This window comes from Aedes aegypti, chromosome 1 (genome assembly GCF_002204515.2).
Source record: "Aedes aegypti strain LVP_AGWG chromosome 1, AaegL5.0 Primary Assembly, whole genome shotgun sequence".
NCBI classification, from domain to species: Eukaryota; Metazoa; Arthropoda; class Insecta; order Diptera; family Culicidae; genus Aedes; species Aedes aegypti.
Genome location: NC_035107.1, coordinates 50802786 through 50826333, shown reverse-complemented (window position 1 = coordinate 50826333; position 23548 = coordinate 50802786). Strand labels below are relative to the sequence as shown.

Below are 23548 nucleotides of genomic sequence, written 5' to 3'. Positions count from 1 at the left end.
ACGATTCATTTAGAAAAACAAAAAAAAAATGAAGGGAACTGAAATTAATAAACTTAAATAAAAAACATCCTGACGGAAGCACTAATAAAGACTTTATATGAAACAAAATGCCGCTTCCATAGAGCTCATGTAGTCCCCATGTCATACAGTTAACTCTCCCTTACTCGATATTCCGTATCTCGATATCGAGTTAGAGAACCATACTAAAAGTTGGTTTTCTTGGCTAATTCGATGGTCCCTTGGATCGCAGTTGCACTGGTTTTGTGTTCTGTAAGTCGATATCTTCCTAACTCGATGGTCCCTTCAATATCGAGTAAGGGAGAGTTGACTGTATTTAAAGCACAATGACTATTCTGCCCATAATTGGATAACAGTCACATTCGACATTTTTTACAAATTGGAGTTAATACCGGGGAGAATCATCAAATGATAAATACTTTCGATCAACTTACTGAAATCTGTGAGATTGTTCTAGAAAATTCGAAAAAATACCACATTGGTAATTATAACCGCATAACAGTCACATTGAGATTATAAATGAGTCTCGTAATGTAATAGCAATGAAATTTCTATCAGAATTATTTTCTGACTATTCACCTAGTATGCGATATGAGTTGTACAAAATATCAGCCTCAAATAAGCACTTATAAGTTTCTGGTAATTTTTAGAAATTTCAGTTTCCTCCCATACTACCATAAAATGCACACTTTGTATTCAATTTACTCAATGCCTACTTTTGTCGAATGTTACATATATGCAGTTATGGGCAGTATTGTGTCGATCAATACTATTTTTATGTCACAATGTAACTCCAAGTTTAAGTAATCAGCGGCAAAATGAAAATAATTTAAATACTTTCACAAAAAAATTTTTAATTGCATTTGTTACTGCATCTAAGTGTTCCTATTTCCGCTCACTGTAAACAGATTTCGTGACGAACTTACTAAAAAATGCATTATTTCGAATTTCGTTATTTATCCTGATATTTTTTATGATCAAACCGTGGCTACTACCGCAATAAAGAAGGCTGTAAACTAACATCGACATTTCTTTACAATTTTGTTTAATTTTTTGCATGATCGGTTATTGGAACACAGCAAAATACCTATTGATCCAATAACCGCTCACGAGGTCTTGTGGTTTCAATATAAAGAATTACCTATTTTATCAAATGAAAATAATGTTAGACGACTTCATTTGATAGTTGGTCATATTGCTAGAATATATCCGTACGAAAATGTTGGTTTTTGACACGAAAAATCTATTTTTACACTATTGAGCGGAAATCGGATACTGGTGCACTGATGGTACTTCATTTTCTCCGTGTAAGGCTCAACAATGTTGAACCATAAATTCCCAACCAAGTATCTCCAAAACTACTCACCGGACTAACTTGTGACCAGGTGTAGTTGTGGTGTATCAGCGGCGACGTGTTGCTGTGCGTGAGGACGGCCGCGCTTCGACCGCCATTACTGCTGCCGCTACTGCCATTGCTTCCCGGTGCCTGTTGACTAATGGCATTGTTGTTGTTCAGATTGTGCTGCTGCTGTTGTTGTTGTTGCTGATGGTGGAGATGGAGCTGGGCGCCCTGATGCCCTGGCAGTGGCGGTTTGATGGCGGCCCCGAGCGGTTGCGGGTCTGGCTGCAGATGGGGATGTTGTTGTAGAGCGGACTGCCGCTGGGAGGACATCGAGTGCAGCCCTTGCCCTGGCAGTTGCGGTTTGATGGCGGGCTCGAGCGGTTGCTGGTCTGGCTGCAGATGGGGATGTTGTTGTAGAGCGGACTGCCGCTGGGAGGACATCGAGTGCAGCCCTTGCCCTGGCAGTGGCGGGTTGATGGCGGCCCCGAGCGATAGCTGGTGTGGCTGCAGATGGGGATGTTGTTGTAGAGCGGACTGCCGCTGGGAGGACATCGATAGCAGCCCTTGCCCTGGCAGTTGCGGTTTGATGGCGGGCTCGAGCGGTTGCTGGTCTGGCTGCAGATGGGGATGTTGTTGTAGAGCGGACTGCCGCTGGGAGGACATCGAGTGCAGCCCTTGCCCTGGCAGTGGCGGTTTGATGGCGGCCCCGAGCGATAGCAGGTGTGGCTGCAGATGGGGATGTTGTTGTAGAGCGGACTGCCGCTGGGAGGACATCGAGTGCAGCCCTTGCCCTGGCAGTTGCGGTTTGATGGCGGGCTCGAGCGGTTGCTGGTCTGGCTGCAGATGGGGATGTTGTTGTAGAGCGGACTGCCGCTGGGAGGACATCGATAGCAGCCCTTGCCCTGGCAGTTGCGGTTTGATGGCGGGCTCGAGCGGTTGCTGGTCTGGCTGCAGATGGGGATGTTGTTGTAGAGCGGACTGCCGCTGGGAGGACATCGAGTGCAGCCCTTGCCCTGGCAGTGGCGGGTTGATGGCGGCCCCGAGCGATAGCTGGTGTGGCTGCAGATGGGGATGTTGTTGTAGAGCGGACTGCCGCTGGGAGGACATCGAGTGCAGCCCTTGCCCTGGCAGTTGCGGTTTGATGGCGGGCTCGAGCGGTTGCTGGTCTGGCTGCAGATGGGGATGTTGTTGTAGAGCGGACTGCCGCTGGGAGGACATCGATAACAGCCCTTGCCCTGGCAGTTGCAGTTTGATGGCGGGCTCGAGCGGTTGCTGGTGTGGCTGCAGATGGGGATGTTGTTGTAGAGCGGACTGCCGCTGGGAGGACATCGAGTGCAGCCCTTGCCCTGGCAGTGGCGGTTTGATGGCGGCCCCGAGCGATAGCTGGTGTGGCTGCAGATGGGGATGTTGTTGTAGAGCGGACTGCCGCTGGGAGGACATCGAGTGCAGCCCTTGCCCTGGCAGTGGCGGTTTGATGGCGGGCTCGAGCGGTTGCTGGTCTGGCTGCAGATGGGGATGTTGTTGTAGAGCGGACTGCCGCTGGGAGGACATCGATAGCAGCCCTTGCCCTGGCAGTTGCGGTTTGATGGCGGGCTCGAGCGGTTGCTGGTCTGGCTGCAGATGGGGATGTTGTTGTAGAGCGGACTGCCGCTGGGAGGACATCGAGTGCAGCCCTTGCCCTGGCAGTGGCGGGTTGATGGCGGCCCCGAGCGATAGCTGGTGTGGCTGCAGATGGGGATGTTGTTGTAGAGCGGACTGCCGCTGGGAGGACATCGAGTGCAGCCCTTGCCCTGGCAGTTGCGGTTTGATGGCGGGCTCGAGCGGTTGCTGGTCTGGCTGCAGATGGGGATGTTGTTGTAGAGCGGACTGCCGCTGGGAGGACATCGATAACAGCCCTTGCCCTGGCAGTTGCAGTTTGATGGCGGGCTCGAGCGGTTGCTGGTGTGGCTGCAGATGGGGATGTTGTTGTAGAGCGGACTGCCGCTGGGAGGACATCGAGTGCAGCCCTTGCCCTGGCAGTGGCGGTTTGATGGCGGCCCCGAGCGATAGCTGGTGTGGCTGCAGATGGGGATGTTGTTGTAGAGCGGACTGCCGCTGGGAGGACATCGAGAGCAGCCCTCGCCGTTGATACTCCGGATCCTCGAGTGGGGGTAGAGTCATATCACGGAGGTTCAGAGTCGGTGTCGATGGTGGATGGGGTGCACTAAGTACACTGTCACTCTCATCCTCAATTTCTGTGAAGAAGAAATCCTCCTCATCGCTGTCCTCGTCCGGTTTGCGGGGACTGTTGGAAGGGGAACGGGGAGTTCGATGTGTTCAATAGGGTCAACGTAAAGCATGAAATGTTCACTTACCCTAGATGTGCATTTCGTACGTGAGCGGTGACCTCAGAACAAGATACGTATATGACGCCACATCCCTTCCATGTGCATTTGTAGATTGTTTGACTTGCCTGCAATCAGAAAAAAAATATTTCAAGAAACCGGAAAGTGGGTCAAGTTCATTTGAATGTTTAATCTTTTGTATTGACTGTTTAACGATAAACTTGCGACGATCGACGCGCCACCATATTTCATATAACGGAGGTTATTAGAACTAACTTGGAGGTGATGTTTTGGAGGTTATTTGGCAATTTGGAGGTTAAAAACACCTCCAAACACTAGCGATTTTGTGGTGGGATGTTGAGTTTGATCACGAATACGGTGGAATCAATCAACTGGACTCTTTCGGTTTAAACACCATGGCGGCGGCGACCAGCGAGGACATTTCACCGGCCATGAGCGAACGGATCATTATGGCGGCTGCCAACAAACTGCTGCTGCAACTTTGTTGGTGGTGCCAGGACCTAGTTAACTGCATTCACAACAAGTCAGGCCAGGCAGGTGCTTACAAATTCATCCTGGTGCCCCAGGGGAATCGATAGTGATCGCCTACGCAACACAGTTTTTTATGCTTACCGGTTCGTTTATCCGTTCGAACAAAATGATCTGCGGTTCAGAATCCGCCTTGTCTTCCATATTATCCGGCTTCGTTCGAAGATCTGAAGAATATATCGTTGAAAACGGAGAACGAATTTGTCCAGTCGAAAGCGAAGGGTTTGAACGTACACTTAAAATGAAATTTTAATTTTTCAATCAAAAAGAAATCCCACATGCATCTTATATCTTAGCTGTTAGGGCTCATTCACAAATTTCATAACGCTAAAGGGGGTGGATGGGTATCCCCATTCACAAATTTCATAACGCTAAAGGGGGTGGATCCCCTTGATGTTACACTGAAATGAATTTTATTGTAGAAACTACTGAATCCATGGTAATATTAAGAACTGCACCAACGATTTTCAACCGACTACATTAATCTGTTAACTCTACCAAAACATAGTCAACATCACTGCACCAGAAAATTTCTTCTGTTGATTTAACCAGAGTTGTAGTATTTTTGACTAGAAACATTCTTGATTTGAGAAGTTTAGCATCATACTTTTGACCATACTGTGTTGTACGGTGGGTGTCACAGATTGAAATACAATGCTTTGTAGTGGATGCTACTATGGACATAGTCAAATTTACTGCACTGCTCAGTGATTTTCACCAGATTATAGTAAACTTAACAGATTTTTGTAGTCGGTTGAAAATTGTTGGTGCAGTTCTTAATTCTACCATGGATTCGGTAGATTATACAACAAAATTTGTTTGCGTGTACGGCTCATACAAAATATGTACACTGCAAAAATTTCATTATTTTTCTATATGTGTAACGACACATAATTATTAAAAACTATCTCACACATTAAATTAATATGAATTAGGATTCATCCAAAGTTCATTCAAAATTATTATTAAATCAAAAATATGTGTAGACACACATGGCAAAAAATTATGTGGTTTCACACATAACACCTATATGAAGAATGAACTCATGAATATCAACAACCAAAACAAGTCAGACACGAGGCAACCATTTTGCAGAATAGGACAAAACGCTAACTTTTCGCAAGTTTTTCGGCAATTTTACTTAATTTTCGATTAAAAAAACTATTTGACTAAATATTTTAGTTTGCAAATGGAATATGGAACAATGAGAATGTGCGTCGAAAGCATATTTCAAGCTACATGTTTCCTTCAATCGAGACTGTTCATGGTGGATTCGTTGCGCAATTTAGAAGAAATTCTGGTTGCAGCTTCACGAGTCTGGAAGATCCAGATCCATAAACTGCAGTACGGAGAAGACACCTTCTTGGTCGAATTGTCAATCCTCGCGTAATTATTCATTTAATTGAATATTGCAGTGAATAAATAATAAACTATATTATTTAAAGCAGCGTTAAAATATATTATTATCACATAACCGAGCCCATAACAATATCATTTATATTATCAAATCTCGCATAACTTCTGATCTCGCCCTAAAAGCCATTGGTAACCATGTGTGTAGCTCGTTGTTTCTGAGCATTTGAATGTATTTTAATGTTATTGACCAACGCTATAGGGAAGAAAAGGTCATTATTTACCTGCCCGTGATGTTGGTTTGGGTGCTTATTCTTTCATTTGCTCAGAAACAACGAGCTACACACGTGGTTACCAATGGCTTTTAGGGCGTTATCTCAGAGTATGCGAGAAATAATCTTTATTTAAATAGCATTCAAGATATATAGATTTTTCGACTACATTGTATTTGTTATCACACATGGAGTAGTGCTTGATCCTTCGACCTTGACACTTGCTCCTGCGGGAGCGGGTGATGAGGGCAGGATCAAACATGTCGCGCGTCGGTAGTGAAGCGGTGAAAAAGTGATCGGTTCGTTAGTAGTGCTTGATCCTTCGACCTTGACACTTGCTCCTGCGGGAGCGGGTGATGAGGGCAGGATCAAACATGTCGCGCGTCGGTAGTGAAGCGGTGAAAAAGTGATCGGTTCGTTAGTAGTGTTTGATCCTTCGACCTTGACACTTGCTCCTGCTGGGGCGGGTGATGAGGGCAGGATCAAACATGTCGCGCGTCGGTAGTGAAGCGGTGAAAAAGTGATCGGTTCGTTAGTAGTGCTTGATCCTTCGACCTTGACACTTGCTCCTGCGGGAGCGGGTGATGAGGGCAGGATCAAACATGTCGCGCGTCGGTAGTGAAGCGGTGAAAAAGTGATCGGTTCGTTAGTAGTGCTTGATCCTTCGACCTTGACACTTGCTCCTGCGGGAGCGGGTGATGAGGGCAGGATCAAACATGTCGCGCGTCGGTAGTGAAGCGGTGGAAAAGTGATCGGTTCGTTAGTAGTGTTTGATCCTTCGACCTTGACGCTTGCTCCTGCGGGGGCGGGCGATGGGGCAGGATCAAACTTGTCGCGCGTCGTTCGCTCAGAGAAATGAAAAAGCACCGCGGATCGCTAGTAGTGTTTGATCTATTGATCGCGTCGCTTGCTCTTGCGTGGGCGAGTGACGAACACTTGTTCGGCGTTTAATGCGATTATCGAATTATTTCGCGAATCAGGTTAGGCGTGATTATATCATGGATCGCATCACCAAACATTGGTGACTCCCAGATCTTTACCTTATCCCGCTAACCCAATATCCTCTCTATGACAACCGTGGAGATGCAGAGGTGATCTCGGTCTCTGGTAACAACGGTAGTCACACTAACATTCCTTCCCTTCCCCGATGACCGTAAGGACGTGGCCGGCGCCGTTATTGACTTTTAAATTTGAGCTCTCGATCTGTGCACATTGAAGAATGGTAAGCTAATCCCAAGCTCCATTCATTAATTCCCTGTGCAACTTCGATTGTTCTGGTCAATCGCGGAGTAGCAACTACGAATTGTACGGTCATATATGCTTATTTATGCTTACATTGTATTTGTTATCACACATGAGTTTAAGGACCGCAAAATGAACACGTGGTATGTGTACACGCAAAAAAATTGTGCGCTAAAAACTACCATTTTAGGGGGTTAACTCAAGCGCTCGCACCGGCAATTTTCAGCAGACCAGAAATGCGCTTGATTTTACCATGTCTGTAGTCGGAATCAGATTGTTGTAAATTATTTCTGTCAAATTTACCAGTAATGCGGTGGGGTGTACCGTAAACATAGTAAATTGGTCTGAATTTCCATGGTAGTTTCAAGAATGGGCGTAGTTATTTTTCCCACAGAATTGAAGAATTATTTCAATGATAGAATATTCATACCAAAAGCGTTACGAGGGGGTGGGTGGGTGTCACAATTGGCGATTTTCAGCGTTATGAAATAAATGAATGAACCCTTATAAGCTGTTACGTTTTATTAGTTAAAAATCAAAATCAAATGTATCGAATTAACTATTGTTGCGCGCCCACCAAATCGGAACGCGCGTGTGGGACACGCGACGTGTGATTCGTTCCCTTCATAACTGTCATAATGACATGTGTGGCGCTGCATTCTTACGATGTTTATGAACACAGCGCACTATTCAAATATTAGTCGCGACGCTTGGAGATTGAGAAAACAAATATTTAAAAATAATGTTTGTCCTTATTTCTGTCGGATCCATAATATTAGATGGTTAATTTTCTTGTGTTACTGAATCATAATCTCAACCATTTTTACTACATTTTGCACAGTTGAGGTTCTCAGGTAGATAATATTCTCAACTTTTGATTGTAAGATTCCCAAAATTAACTTCATTTTTTATTCGTCAACTCTGGAAGATGCTTGCGTTCAACAACAATATTGTCTCTCACATGTTTCGAAAAAAAAAAAAATATTTCAAGTATTTATTAAAATGAATCCTATTTAATTTCACTCGGCCTTCCTTAACCGAGTGGTTAGAGTCCGCGGCTACAAAGCAAAGCAATGCTGAAGGTGTCTGGGTTCGATTCCCGGTCGGTCTAGGATCTTTTCGTAATGGAATTTTCCTTGACTTCCCTGAGCATAGGGATGGTACACAAATATGTCACTCTAAATTTAAACTTATTTAACCCCTCCCCCCTTTGTCACGATTGTTGTATGAGTCCTCCAAAAATTTCGTAAGGCTTGTCACATGTGGCAAGTGTACTTGCCTTGACGCCCTTGAAGCGTGACATAATTTGTGCATGAACCCATACAGTAGCACCAAAGACAAATTAAAGACCCCCATGTCCCTTGCAGTTGCCCGAAATTTTATGGCTCATAAGGTAATCTAGAATGCCATTCAAAGTGTACTGCGATCTGTCAAACTTGGGTACCTTTTACACTACCGAGGGACCAAATGCAGTACTAGAAGTGGTACCCAATCTGAGCCCGAGTGCGACGGACCTGGTAGCACCGTACCTGCCACACGATATACGCAAAAATGGCAACTATGGGGCCCAGATAGCCGTAGCGGTAAACGCGCAGCTATTCAGCAAGACCAAGCTGAGGGTTGTGGGTTCGAATCCCACCGGTCGAGGACCTTTTCGGGTTGGAAATTTTCTCGACTTCCCAGGGCATAGGGTATCTTCGTACCTGCCACACGATATACACATGCAAAAAATGGTCATTGGCATAGTAAGCTCTCAGTTTAATAACTGTGGAAGTGCTCATAAGAACACTACGCTGAGAAGCAGGCTCTGTCCTAGTAGAGACGTAACGCCAGAAAGAAGAAGAAGGCAAAGGAAGCGCTCAGTTAATAACTGTGGAAGTGCTTATTGAACACTAAGCTGAGAAGCAGGCTCTATCCCAGTGAGGACGTGCCAAGAGGAAACATTATTACATATCGTATCAATTCGATTACAGCTTTTTTTTTAATAATCGGAAAGTGGTTAACCACCCAAGAAACATTGTTAGCTGAAGAAGCAGTTTATTCAGTTGAAACATGCTAACGAGTGATTTGTTTAACTCGTACTCAACAAAAATGTTGTTGAGCTGTTTTTTTTCAACAGGTTATTTGTTTTATTCGGCAATCGTCAGTAATAGGGAGTTTCAAATAATTTGGCTGAGTGCCAAAGTGAACCATGGAAGTGCCCAAGTAGCTCTTTAGCCCATTTAGCAAAAAAGAATAGTACACACAATTTCAAGTCAAAAAATAGTACATGTACTCTAAAATGAGTACGTCTCGTAGCCCCAATAGTCACCAACACTACATAAAGATTGCTGGTTGAAAATATAAACAAAGATCAGCCGCAGACAAACAGACGTAACACTGACGAAATTTTCATCGACCACTCATTTAACGATCATTTCAAATTCGTTATGTTACAAATCTCACAAACAGAGGTGCGCGCATCGTTTTTCTCCGTGATTGACGTTTCACACTACCGCCATCTGCCGGTCTTGTTGCACGAAACACCTGTTCGTGCAACAAGCTCACCAGATGATGATGGTGTAAACTGGGTGATGAATTTGAAGAAATTTGTTCTAAGTGTTACGTCTGTTTGTCTGTGGATCAGCTGTTCCCAGCAAAATCAAACGGCAATATTTTCAACCAATTTGTACGGCAGGCGTTACCAATGTTACGAAATCAGCTCTACTTGTCAACTGGATACAACTCAAGTAATTTGGATAGCTGAAGTATTTCTTGGCCATTAATACTTGTCCTATCCTTTTGCACAGTACTTTCGAAGTGGATATTGTACATCCACTTGAATATTGGATTATCCCGGCTATTTATATTTAAGACTGCTCGAAACAGTCGTCGGGAATCAAGGGGTATCTCAATGTATTTCATCCATATCGAACAATGTGGCCGATGTTGTTGAAACACATAATTATGAAACAAACATAACCTCAATTTCAAATGTTTGGCTCCGGCAATCAGGCTCCCGTTTGACAAGCATATCGAATTTGTCCGCAGCACCCAGCTTTCGCCGCTCCGTTGTATGGAAGACAAAGTGACTTAACCACGAATCAAAACAAAACACTACTTGAGTCGATTTTACACTGGCACAAAAACGTCGTAAGTAACTAATTGAAACGGCTTATCATTTTGTCATACATTTTTTGTGGGAAATGATAGGAACTATTTTAACGCGAGCTGATTGCGTTAGCGTTAGCGTAGTTACGGTATACTTCGTAGATTGGATACTAGCAACATTCATGTTTCTTTTTAATAATCTCATCCTGACTACTTTCAAGAACAAGGCAGGGGAGTATACCTTGTTCAAATCATAAACAAGAATACTAAAAGCATGAATATCGCTATTCCCGGCCACGCCCATCTTTACCGTAACTTGGGATAGGGGAAGGAAATGTTGATGTAGCACTTACTTAATGAGAGGCCACCGACTCAGCGACACCCTCATAAGTGCTACGGAGTTGGAGGTTGGGGAAGGTATATTGTCAGGATTCGCCTAGAAAGCTGGCGATAGACCATAAATATTTGTTGTTTAAGCGTTTTCAAATTAATCTTTTGAATGCCGGCAATCAAAAGAGAAAACAATAGCTTATTTATAGTATAAATAGTATTTCGCGAAATGCTTGTCGATTGTGCAGTAATATTTTTGCTCAATAACCAGTAAAAAGCAAAACCGATCCCTCCAGGGTCATCGGATTGTATAAAACAACGATACACGTAAAAAAAACACGCCTATTGAAAAACTGTACTGTGCCCATTGAAAAACTGTACTGGGTGGTACTGTATTTTCAGATAATCGAAAAACGAAAGGAAGCGCGTTCGAACTAAACACCCTAGGATAACACAGTCGGTTTTTCTGCTCAAAATTATACGAAAAGCAGAATCGATCCCTCCAGGGTCATCGAACGGTTAAAAAGCATCCACAACCGATTGTTAGTTGCGTAACATCCGCCCGGACAGAATGCGCAATCTGAACATAATTATCAAACTCCGAAAATAACATTTTCCGTTCAAGAAACGATCAGAAGTTCTACGACGCGGACAAAAACGATCCGGAAGGCTCACAAAAGAAAAAGTATCATACTGGAACAAACTCACCGGATTGATTCTCTAAATTTATGTGCTGCCTGTCACTTCCGGATGGTTCGGTGAACTTAGGGCAGCCAAAAACCAACAGTACTGAGGACACAAATTAAACAAATCACTTTTTCACTTTTCACTATTCCATTTCTGAATGTAAAAACTGTCCTGCTTGGGCTTCACGAAGCACTACCCAGCAAGACGCTCCAAAACAGGAAAAAAAAATCTCCGGCGACGAAAACATGCGCGAAACCGTGAGCCAAATCTATCGGACGACGCAAAACCGAACTGTCCTACACTGAGCCAGAAATTGCGTACGAATTTCATAAGAGAACGCTTGTGAATTGATTTCTTGACTGGTTTTCTCTCTTTCATAAGATTCTTATGAAACACAAAACGTCCGATATTCACAAGAAATTCTTGTCGTTATCATTAGAGATCTTATGAATATCTTTATTTTCCTAAATTCAAAGAGCGATTCTCTAAATACATAATGGTCCTAAAGAATTCCATAATTGATATCTATGATCCTTCATAAGAGTATCTTATGATATTATACCTATTTGTATTATGAACGCAATGATCGATGGAAGTTCACAAGTTTTTCTTATGAGTCTCATTAGATGCTTCTTATGTCTTTATTCCAAAAGAATTTCGTATGAAATTCTTACGTGGTTTTTGATAGGAAGTCGACTGTTTTTCACAAGTGTTACTAATCATTGTCATACACGCGCTTATGAATCTCAATCGTGAATATTTTGTTATTAGCATCTCTCCACGTAATCCATAAGATTTTCGTATGAAATTGTTAAGAAAACCGTACTCCATTAGATTGTCTTATGAATGTCAATGAGCAATGCGTTTGATATCCAAAAAGAGTTTCTTATGGAATTATATCTGTCTATGTAATGAGTGTAATTTCATAAGTCTGTTGTGGAATGTTATAAGATTCTCGAATGAAGAACAAAATACTTCTTATGTCGTTATTCCATAAGAAATTCTTATGTACCTCATACGTTCCGTTTTCTCAGTGTACTTGGGCTTCATGAAGGCTTACCCAGCAAGACGCTCCAAAACAGAAAAAAAAATCTCCGGCGACGAAAACACGCGCGAAACCGTGAGCTAAATCAATCGGACGACGCAAAACCGAACTGTCCTGCTTGGGCTTCACGAAGCACTCTGAGGTGATCGGAACAAAATGCACCGCAAAAAGACAAGACGCAGGCAAATGAAGCCAAATTTTTGTCTGTAAAAAGAGAGTGCGTAAAACGGTCGTGGTGGCAACCGAAAATGCAACACGAAAAGCGCACCTCGCGACGCGTCATTTGGGGAGAAATTTCAACATGGCGGCAAAAAGCCGCTGATGAGCCAAGCCATCATTATCATTACTCTGGTTTAGACTAATTTTTCTCACATTTTATCCGAAACCACTTCCTACCTGAAATAACCGTTAAAATTGTACTACCTGACTGGCTAAATAACTCGATTTTCAGCCACAGCAATTAAAAAAAAACGCTCGGGTACTTACCTCATCTCCGTTCTGGTGATCGCCATTTTGTTGGTGCTCCTTTTCACTCATGATTACGGGTTGTCGGCTTTTGGGGAAAACTGGAAAAATTCTGCCAAATCGAACGAAATCGACACTTCACCTGCTATATTTACGATCCGGAGAATCTCAACTACTGAATTTCACCGGGTTTGAAGCACAAACAGCGATAAAACGCAGATTTTTATGCGGTTGGAAAAATACTTTTCACTTTTTCACTGGTCCCGAGAAAACACACGCGTCAAAAATCACAAGCGTTGTCGATCCACACCGAACGGAAGTCAAACCCGAAGTCTATTTTAACGCGAGCTGATTGCACACTGAAACTAATGTTGGAGTAAATACAACCGCTGCATAGTTCTTAAAATTACTATTCAGGATTATGTTAAAATTTAACGTGTTTGTCTTTACAAATACTGCAATATTGTTAAAATTACTATGCCATCAATCGATAAATTTTACTATCATGAGAAGTCAAGAGCACTGTTGCCCTGCATTGAAGATAAATACAAGATCGGTAATTTTTAATGAACAATGTTGTCATTTTTACTATGTGCATGGTAATTTTAACAACAAAACGTAGTAATAATGACCCCACCAACTTGGATGTTTTTCTCCGTCAACTTGTAAAGGATTAACATCAGCGCGAATATAAAAGACTTTTGTTTTGTGTTTTGGACGTAATATTAAGCAATGTTTTTATAGTAACTATTCTACCCATGCTGCTATTAATCCAGAATTTCCAGAATTGGTAAGAAATATTCACAAAATATACAACAATTCGCTCAGCAATTTATTTTCATTTTGCAGATTGCATCGTGCAATTTCCAGACCCAAATAAGTGATCCAAAATATAATTTAAGACTACTTCATTCTACTTTTATTGGTGAGTATTCCATTATTGATCGTTTTATTACGTTTTATTAAATGCGATGTTAACCATGCACATGTTTTATAGAAAATTTGAGCGATGGTGAGCAGATTCTGCATGTGCCGCCATGTTCCATCAGAGATCAATGAAGGCAAATACGGACATAAAGTCCTCTGCATGACTCCACTACGATCGCCGTTTTTGAAATCCAAAAATCCTGTTTTTAATGGACTAGAAAACACAATACATTATCAGAGAATTTATTCTTCAATAAATAATTACGATTGATGGAATTGGATAGTAGTTTTTTTGATGGGTTGGAATAAATATAAAGAATACTCAAATTTACTGTACGATAGCTGTCCTTTTAAACGCATCGCATGGTAAAATAAATGACTATGAATTGTTGTCAAGATTACCATGCAGCATGGTAATTTTGACTGATGGCTCAAATATCGTCGACATGGTAAAAAAGACCACACTTTCCGTTTGAGATGAATGAGTAACGTAGTCTGCACAAATCAAGTGGTGCAGCGCATTTAATTTAAACCACCAACATGGTATTTTTTACCGCAATGCTGTTCTCAGTGCATGCAAAATTTAAGCGATATACACGGTAAAAAATGTTAAACAGGGGATTCATTTTAAAACAGTTTGAGAAGAAAGGTTGTGATTCTTTTTAATTTACTTTCTCAAAACAGTATGAAAGTTACTTACGTCGATTTGAAAAAGTAATCGAGCTTTCTCTTAAGGTGAAACAGTTTGGAATCAACTTCTAAGATTGCACTGAAACTTCAAAGGCACAAATCTCGCGAAGAAAGCATCCATCAGCAGTTAACTTTTTATTTTGGCTTTGTGCACTAGCAGAAAGCTTAAAATAAGAAGATCAGACATGTTTGCCAATTATTTCTCCAGTTTTGTGCCTTTGAAAACGTGAGTAGGGGCACAAGTCGGCCATTGTGACGGCCATCTTTGGATTCCGAGATGTTTCACCTTAAAATGGGATGGACTAAAGAAACTATAAGCATTATTTATAATTATAATTTAGACTCTTTAGGATGGACTTATCCACGGTCTTCTTTTATTGTCGATTTTCTTTTTCTTTTCCGCACTTAGAGGGCCGTGTTTACATAAATCCGGACCAACATCCAGTGAAGGAATGTTCACCGATTGAACATGAAGTGGATGAATGTGCAGCGAAATCATACATTTTCTGTTAACATGGCCCGCAGCAAAGGTTTTCTTCCCGCTGGAAGTTGCAGCGTGACGTCATCGTAGATTAGTTCAATCAGAATTTCTGGAGAGCGTTTTGTATTTTTTCTTTAGGTAAATCAGGGCTGGTAGTATGATCGAGGAGGAAGCACGAGATGAGAGTTTGATTCCTAAGTTGAACAGACATTTTTCTAAGTAAGGTCCTTTTTGGAATTTCTCATGACATTACGACAAGTACAACAGCTCGATTTGCTATACACGCTAAGATCAGTTTACCCATAAATAGGTAGTTGATTCACCCATTTATGAGTTTTTCTTATAACACTCATAATATGGGTAAAATCTACCAATAAAAATTGGTAAATTCACCCATAATATAAGTAAAGTCGTTTTACCCAAAAATAAAACATCAACAATTATAGAAGAGTAACAGCAAAAAACAACTAAAATTGATAATATCAAGGTATTTATTTATATTGTTTCAACAAAAACATACTAACACTTGAAATATTATCTGTTTCAGCGGTGTTATTTGATGAATCCAACATTTCACCAGCAAACTTTGGCGTACTTAACTTTTTCGGCATCGAAAGTCTTCAACCTGAAAATTCCAATCTGTGGTTAAAATTATGTTCCTGGATGAATCATAATTAAAGGTAATAATAATTAAAATCAGTTTTATGACAACAACGCCATTAGCGTTCTACTACTAATATTTCTATTGTCACTCTACGGATACGGTGAGGATACGTTCCTTGGGGCCCGCTAGATGGAATGAGGCGATAGTTGGATGTTCCCTGATTGGGATAAAACCCAACTAAAGAGCAAACGTATGTCAATGTCTGTATGTTTAACTGTCCTAATAATTTTAAATAAAATAAGTACAGCATATATTTATAATATTGTAACTAGTTTGTTCAATATCTTTATTATCGGAAATCAGCAAATAAAAGAGAAATGAAGGACTCATATTTGGGTATTTTTGCCATAATTTCGCTCAAAATCAAATACCCATTTATGGGTTTAAAGAGTTTGCTTTTTTATGGGTAAAACCCACTTTACTAATAAAATGAGTGTGTGCACTTTTTGACGATTATGGGTAAACTTTACCCATATTTGGGTAGACTGATCTTATAACTACACGCTATAGCGTGTAGATTTCTTTCACATATTACTCCGCAGATCTCTTCAGGAATTTGTTTTGAGATTTGTCACGAATTTGCCAAGTAATTCTTCCATGAATTTCGTTTTATATGCCTTCAATTATTCAATCAGAAATTTTTCTATGGATAATATATGTGGTTATGGATAATAACGGAAACAGTCGAAATACGATTCATAATTGGCTTGTTTAGGGATATCCTGTTTTTTAAATATTCTGATTCTATGTTAAAAACTGAGCCAGAATCCAAAGTTTCATAATTTTCCGCGCCCTGAAACTATCTTTAAAATCCATTTGAACTTAGTATGAAAATCGCGTTTGAATCACCCCTCGGGAATTTTTTTTTAATCATTTACTATATAAAAATTAAGATATTAAAGCGCAGTAAAATCGTGTTACACTTCAAAAAACGTGCTCTTTTTATCAAGCTACAAAAAACCGTGAATTTGTTATCACTAAACAACCCAATTATGCGGGATCACATCAGGAATCATCCATCAAAAAATCATCCCATTGATTTCCCTAGGAATTCCTTCAGCATTCCCGTTTAGAACATCTTCAAAAATTCAAAATTCCTTCATTAATGCCTGTGATTTTACATTTTTAAACTATATTTTTATTTCAGGTTGCAAGTAGCACCAATCGAACCAGGTGATAGAAAATCTGAGGAAATTAAAAAAATATATGAGTCAATGCCATTCCTTACTTGAGCAGTTAAATGACGAACCGTTTGGGCAAAAAGTGTTCATATCTATTCTAAAGTTCACTAAAACATACGTTTGTAAGGGGGACATGTCATGTAAGGGGGACATTAACGGCCCGAACTCAATTACTGGGAAATGTCCATTTCCTCCTCCATTAGAAATTTGTTGGTTCAGAAGTTTTTACATTCATTAGGGTATTTTATGTATTTCGCCTATTTCCAACCATTAAAAGTTTCAAAAAGTTATAAATAGTTTTCCAAATAACACGTTGAAAAATAGCTTTTTTATGATCGGTCAAAAATACTCCGGGCAAGATGGGCACCCCCATAAAAAGATAAAATTTACTAAAGAAAACTATTATTTTTCAATACTTGTCAAATTAGCCATCACGGAATGCTATCGACTGAGGTTCAAGATCACTGGGGAATTTTTCGGCTTCGCAGTCACCAAAGCAATCAAACGATTATTATTTTTCTTGGAAGCAAGAAAAATAATAATCGTTTAAATTAGCCTTATGTGATTCTGTGATTTGCTTTTACAGTGAAACCTCCATGAGTCGATGTTCCATGACTCTATAACAACTCATAATATCATACTAAACAAATTTATAAAAAAAAAATGATCTAGTTGTCCGGATGGTAATGCTACGTTAGGAATGATGTCACATGTTCACAAATCTAATTTGAGTTTCGCAAGTAAAGTAGAGTAATGAGTATGACTTAATAGTTTTGTATTCTGTGCAGCTCTCCAAAGCATTTCTGTTCCATGACTCGATGTTTCCATGAGCCAATGCGAACATTTGCGAGACAAAGTTTCAAATGAGTAATTGTTCTAGCTGTTACGTCTGTTTTTCTGTGCCATAACATTGAGGTGAAGATGAATCGAAGCCATGCCTCAAATTTTCAAGAGCACAAATCTGGAGAACCGAAAACCGCTTGAGCTGAAAACTTAATCGATTGGTCACCACCAGCTAGTGACCAATCGATTAAGTTTTCAGCTCAAACGGATGTTGGGTTTTTCAGATTTGTGCTCCTGAAAATTCGAGGTTTGGCTTCGATTCATATTCACCTTAACGCGAATATGAGCAGCTTGAATACCACTAGCAGCAATATTAGGTGAAAAAACAGTACCGTTTTGATTCATATTACGGACACTTAAGGCCTCAGTAGAGTAAAACTGATCAAAAAGTATATAAAATAAACCAGTTTGTAAGATTTTTCCGCATTATCGAGCCTTGACAACACTTAGCTTTCGAATTGTGAGCGAAGATTTCGATTTCGATACGTTAATAATTTTAAAGAAATACAAATGTGTAGACTTTTCATGCTTCTTATTCCGGACGCTTCCTTACTTTTGCCTTGAATTCCGGAAGCTTTGATTCAAATTCCGGACAGCTCATGAAAACCGTAAAACGATAAATCAAATCATCAATTGAAATCGCTAAACTACTAAACAAACGTGTGATGCAGTTGAGCAATGTTAATTTTCATAGATATCGATGAAAAAAGCTACAAAAGTACGAACTTTAAAACGACAAAAATTTAAACATTTCGTGTGAAATGTTTCCCATATAAAGAAGAGTGTCCGGCATTAAAAGCTGTCCGTAATATGAATCGAAACGGTATATATTTCAAAGAAGAATCAATTTCAACTGGCTCTTTAGTTGCTCGTGGCGCCAAACATATTCAAGGTGATAAGTTCAGAAAGAATAGCCGATGATTAAAAGAAGGAAAAATCACTGATAATGTATTAGATATTTCTTTCCAAAGAATAGACTATGTCCATCATTCGGGCAAATGTTATTTTCGAGCAAGTGTCTTTCGGGCTAGTGACGTAGAATTACACTATATAAGAATGCGAAAATGACAACTTTGACAAAGAAAGCTCTGAGGTAATAACGGCGGAAGTGCTCATTTAACTCAAGCTGAGAAGCAGACTGTGTGTCAGTGGGGGCGTAGTGCCAAGAAGAAAAAGCAATAAAATTGGCTAGATTTCTCGAAAATTTAGCGCAAACCTAAGGCTGAAACAGTCGACAATAAATAAAAGAAATAGAAACAGGCGACGGATATTTCACCTAACATCGACCTGGTGTGGGAAGATATTTCTTGGTTATAGTGGCTAATACCTACATATAAATTGAAAAACCAAAAATAAAACACTTTTTCAAAAGTAATTCTAAGTCCACTTAGAGATTTTAAAAACGTCGATATGAATAGGAACCTAAACAGCTAAGTCTAATTATCGTTTGGAAGCTTAAGTAAGCATTAAAAAATCGTTTTTGAACAATTCCGCCTTTTTAGATTATGCCTTATGTTATTTTCCGCCTTTTGTTACACGTCTAAGTTAGTCTGCCTTTTGAGTTTCCGCCTTTTGTGATTCCGTCTTTCGTGTTTCCGCCTTTCGTTAGGGTCCCATTATTTTTCAATACTTGTAAGATCCGAAGATATTATCTTTAATTTCTGAAAAGCGGATACCGTAAGTCAAGGCCACAGCTAAATGTGGTTCTATAAATTTACTTTTTAATATAATCAAAACAATTGAAACACTTTTGTAATTTGATAAAACTTTTGCTCCAGATTATCTACAGAAGATTGCTCTATAACTTTACGGCAAAAAAACATATGAATGAATTTGTTTACGCAACAAAAATGTCACTTTTAAATGACCAAATATTATATGAAATGGGTAAATTTTTGGGCTACTATGTATTTTTGACAATATTTACGTACCGTTGTTGAATTTTTTGTTGAAATTTATGGTCGTCAAATCATTTTAATGATATTCATCAGGACCCCAAAAATTTTTTGATAAACGTCGATAAGAACGACACAAACAAGGGGTGCTCATCTTGCACCACGTTCCCCTATAGAGGTTCTTTGAAGGCCGAATAAAGTGCGTAGAGTGACCTTCCCCTTGGATTTTGATGAAATTCTTCCTAAAAATATTAATAAAAAATAGAATCTCCAAATAATATCCTACAAGACAACAACAAGAAAAAAATATTAAAGAAATGTTTTAACCGCAGCAAAAATATTTTGATTAAATTGCTGGAGGAGCCTTATGAGGAATCATATATAAAATTTATAGAGGAATTCTTGGAAAACTCTATATGTAATGGATATCATTGAATAATGCCTCTCTGTTTAAGCTGAAAACTTAATCGATTGGTCACTCGCTGGTGGTGACCAATCGATTAAATTTTCAGCTCAAACGGGTGTTCGGTTCTCCAGATCCGTGTTCTTGAACATTTGAGGTTTGGCTTCGATTCATCTTCACCTTAAGGTAACGTTTTTCAAAAACTTTTTCTGTACTTTTTTCTTCAATTTTACCGTAAGGACGCCATTCACCGCTCATGCTCCATTCACCGCTCATTGAATTATTTTGAAAAATTTGAACAAATTTTCGCAATAAAAGTCTTTAGAATGTATCAGGATACCAAAATGGATTGTATCAGAACGAAATTCATATGATTTTATATTGTATACAACTTGTAAAAAAATAATTTTAGGCTGTTTAAGGCAGTAAACATGAGTTGAACAATGATATTTGTATGGCAGATCGAAAAATGCTTTTTAGCTGTCACAGTTTAATATGTTGTCGTACTATAGTACAAAGATAACAACCAGCTAATGAAAGTAAATTAATTCCAAGTAGTGGTGTATACAGAGCTTCATAATTAGGATGAGCGGTGAATGGCGCCCTACACATGTATCATTAGCATGCATGTTATTCGGTACCATTGTACGTTATTCTTATTTCAACTTTTTTCCTACAGAAACAAATGTTTTATCTTGCGTCTAGCGCAAAAAGTTGCGAAAAATACCGAAAACCCGTTTTTTGACAGAATTTAACGTGTTGAAATGCTGTTAAATGAGCGGTGAATGGCGTCCTTACGGTACATAGAAATCAATTTCAGCATACTGATTATATTTGGTGGGAGTCAAGCTAAAAAATATACACGACCTCATTTGTTTTAATTAAAAGCCTCTAGAATTTGAAGAATCCCAACGAAATCCATTACCCACTTGCCCCACGGTACCTTAATTAGATTTGTTATTTTAAAATTGCGTACCACGCCAATCACAGGTAACTTTCCTTGGCCCGGAAGTAGGACTCTTTCGATCGTTGGCGCAATATCTCCGCCTTGTCCGGGTTTACATCGCGAAGGTGCTCCACCAGTTGGGGAAACGCCTGGTAGAGGCGGGAACACACTTTACAACAGTACCAATCGTTGGCCATCTTGATGAACGGATCGTTGTTATCTTCACTCAGATCGAACGCAATCGGAATCGTTTCCACGGACGTAATCCGAACATCGTCGTCGTCCTCATCGGCTACTACAGAAGCTTCCAGGGCGGATGGTTCGGGAGCCACGGTCGTTGCACACATTTCGTCCGTTATCTCCACTGGAGTCGGATCTTCCGCCACTTCCGTCTCTACCAGTTATTTCGGAACCGCTACTTCCAAGTTCCTGCGGTTCTGTTGCAATAATCGTTACACTTTGAAGATAATCCACACATCCCGCACTTTCCTTCGTCGCGTCCATTTCGTTCCTCTTGCGCCGAAAGTTCCAGCTATGCGGGGAAATTTTCGTGGAGCCTGCCGACAGTTAAACAATGGAGGATCATGACAAATTTTAGATATTTTCGTGAAATACTTACAGCTCAAAGAAATCATCACTGTAGAAATCATTCGCAAAAGGCCCCGCGCGTTTGCTTATCTTTCTGAATTAGCGTCGTCTGCTCTTTTGACTGAAATTTCTGCGGGACTTCTGAACGAGAAATTTGTGTTTTGTTTTGGAAACGCGACGCCTGTCGAATCTGAAACTGACAGTATAATCGATATCACTAACACTAATATAATGACTGATAAACGATAAGTGCGGCACATACCGCTGCGGCGTAAAAATAGGCATCCGTCATTCCGGATTGTTTTTGATTATCCGGTGTTGCTCAGTCCTGCTTTTTTCCTTTCTGAATCCTCTTGACTGTCCATTACGTGTTTCGATGCGTATTCTTCCGGCAGGTAGCAGTTCCGTTTTGGTTTGATTTGTTCGGACGAACATCAGTTTCGGGCAGCAGGTAGTGATGATCACCAATCTGGTAATGACCCGGTTACGGCACCTGCTGGTCACCGTAGCTGCCCTTCTGAAGCGCATCCTCTGCTGCTGTTCCCGCCGCAGGAAAGGTTCGACCAGCGATGGGGCCGGGGCTGGCGATGCCGCGCTTAGTTCCGTGGACGTGGTGCGCGATTCCGGAACTAGATTTAAGGTAGGTCGGATGTGCAGGGCTGGTAGCAGGGCTCTTTAATTTATTACAAGTCGCTGCAGTCTCCATTTTTATTGGAAGGTCTTTATAGTCTCTTATTTTCACCTAAATATTCTCTAAAGTCACTCTTTACCCTTTTCTCCTTGTGAATAAAACATGGTGTAAAATTATAGAGGCTAAACCTGGAAATATCAGAGTCGCTACTAGTCCCAAAAGTAGGATCTTGAATTAATCGCCTTTCCTTTGTAGAATGTCGTGGAAAAAGACTGGAACTCGTGGGACGATTCCCCCTCGACAGTGGAGGAGCACATCGAGCGTTACCGGGAGCAGCTGGCTGCTCCGCCTCCGCCTAAGGAACCGCCCCCGGAGGAGCAAATCGATTTCTTCGAAGACATGGCACCGAAGACATTCAGTCAGCCGAAACTGTTCATCGCAGAGGACCGACCGCTCGACGGAAGTGGGTCGCAATTTTCACGCCTAACGGCCCAGATCGACATTCCGGTGGAGGATGGACTGACCGATTGGAACGACGATGGGACGCGGGCCGGATGGGACGACGCCGACGAAAATACCACCAAACAGCTGATCCGGGAAACGCGAAAGGAGCTCCGGCAGCAACGGCAGATGCAGCACCATCGTGGGTATTACAAGTGAGAGTGGTCTTTTCGCTTTTCTGTATTTAATAATTCGGTAAGTTTATTTTTTGCGTAATTTTAGTTAACTTTCTCTCGATTTGCCGAGGGAATGGATTCGCGTTGAGTCATTATAGTTTTTATGTGATTTTTAGTAGAATTATATTCGAGCATTTGAAATGCCTGGAGATGTTTTTTCGGAAGGTAGATGGGAAAGAACGGTATCCTTCTTGGTTCGACATTTGGATAGAAGCACTTTTAATAGGGTCCTAAAGCCCTGTCCCAATTTTAGTGCCAAACGCTTAAGTTTAGGCCAAAAACACATGTTTACTCAATTTTCTAATGTTTTCCGTTGGTTTAAGCCCAAAAAACATTTTTTTAGATTTTGTCACATCCTTTGGCTTAAACTCAAATTTTGGGTGTATTTTGTTTTCCGTGTCCCTTACGAAATGTCAGATAGGAACAACCCCAGTGGTCGAACTAAAACCCCTGTGGTGTTTTTGTCGACTAAGCGAACGTCAAACATGATCAAAAGTGTCAAGGTTCATTCATGGACCAAATTTTTAAATTAAGTTTAAACATGATATAGCCGTTATTTGAGCGGGAAAAATTGCTAAAGTAGCTACAGTAACATGCTTTTTCGTGTTATTAAATAAAAACATTATTTCATTAAAAATTTTAGGACCCAATTGGAATTTTTTTTTTCCTTGTCTGTAGAGCCTTTTACCCACTGCGTCCAATAATTAGGAATATTGTGGTACGACCCATATTTAATTTTGTGTTCATCAAATATCCTCTTACAATTGAGATGTGGTGGACAATGGTTGATGGAGCACGTTATCCCAACGAGGCTCAACTCGTTTTATAAAGTTTATTACCCTGTTTGGATTGCATTGCCAAACTTCGGAGGGCTCCAATAACCCTTTTCCAAATATTGACAACCT

General features: G+C 40.6%; 2 protein-coding genes and 2 long non-coding RNA genes across 5 annotated transcripts in view; 3 read left to right on the top strand and 1 right to left on the bottom strand.

Moving 5' to 3' along the window:
- LOC110677048 (bromodomain-containing protein 4-like) overlaps nt 1-21526 on the bottom strand; it is a 35402-nt gene extending 13876 nt beyond the window's left edge. For both annotated transcript variants that reach the window (XM_021847596.1, XM_021847669.1), the window contains exons 1-4: nt 21367-21526; nt 20801-21304; nt 3715-3812; nt 1385-3644 (exon numbers count right to left, since the gene is read on the bottom strand). In XM_021847596.1, the coding sequence (XP_021703288.1) occupies nt 1385-3644; nt 3715-3812; nt 20801-21094 (2652 nt within the window). In that variant the 5' untranslated portion in view covers nt 21095-21304; nt 21367-21526. The remainder of the gene's footprint in view (nt 1-1384; nt 3645-3714; nt 3813-20800; nt 21305-21366) is intronic.
- LOC110677125 lies at nt 12377-13920 on the top strand. The gene is made up of 3 exons (XR_002500978.1): nt 12377-13507; nt 13567-13642; nt 13715-13920. It is a non-coding gene; the product is annotated as an uncharacterized LOC110677125 (long non-coding RNA).
- LOC110677114 lies at nt 15199-15653 on the top strand. The gene is made up of 2 exons (XR_002500962.1): nt 15199-15302; nt 15363-15653. It is a non-coding gene; the product is annotated as an uncharacterized LOC110677114 (long non-coding RNA).
- Nucleotides 21527-21630: 104 nt separating the features above from the next.
- LOC110677080 lies at nt 21631-22788 on the top strand. The gene is made up of 2 exons (XM_021847762.1): nt 21631-21975; nt 22222-22788. The coding sequence occupies exons 1-2, from the start codon at nt 21793-21795 to the stop codon at nt 22624-22626; spliced, it is 588 nt and encodes a 195-aa protein (XP_021703454.1). The 5' UTR covers nt 21631-21792; the 3' UTR covers nt 22627-22788.
- Nucleotides 22789-23548: the final 760 nt, after the last annotated feature.

Bases quoted from the DNA above. Each gene is read 5' to 3' on its own strand.
- LOC110677080 (XM_021847762.1), top strand. From the start codon at position 21,793: ATGATCACCAATCTGGTAATGACCCGGTTACGGCACCTGCTGGTCACC. The intron at 21,976-22,221 runs GTAGGTCGGATG...TTTCCTTTGTAG, and splicing joins ATTCCGGAACTAGATTTAAG to AATGTCGTGGAAAAAGACTG.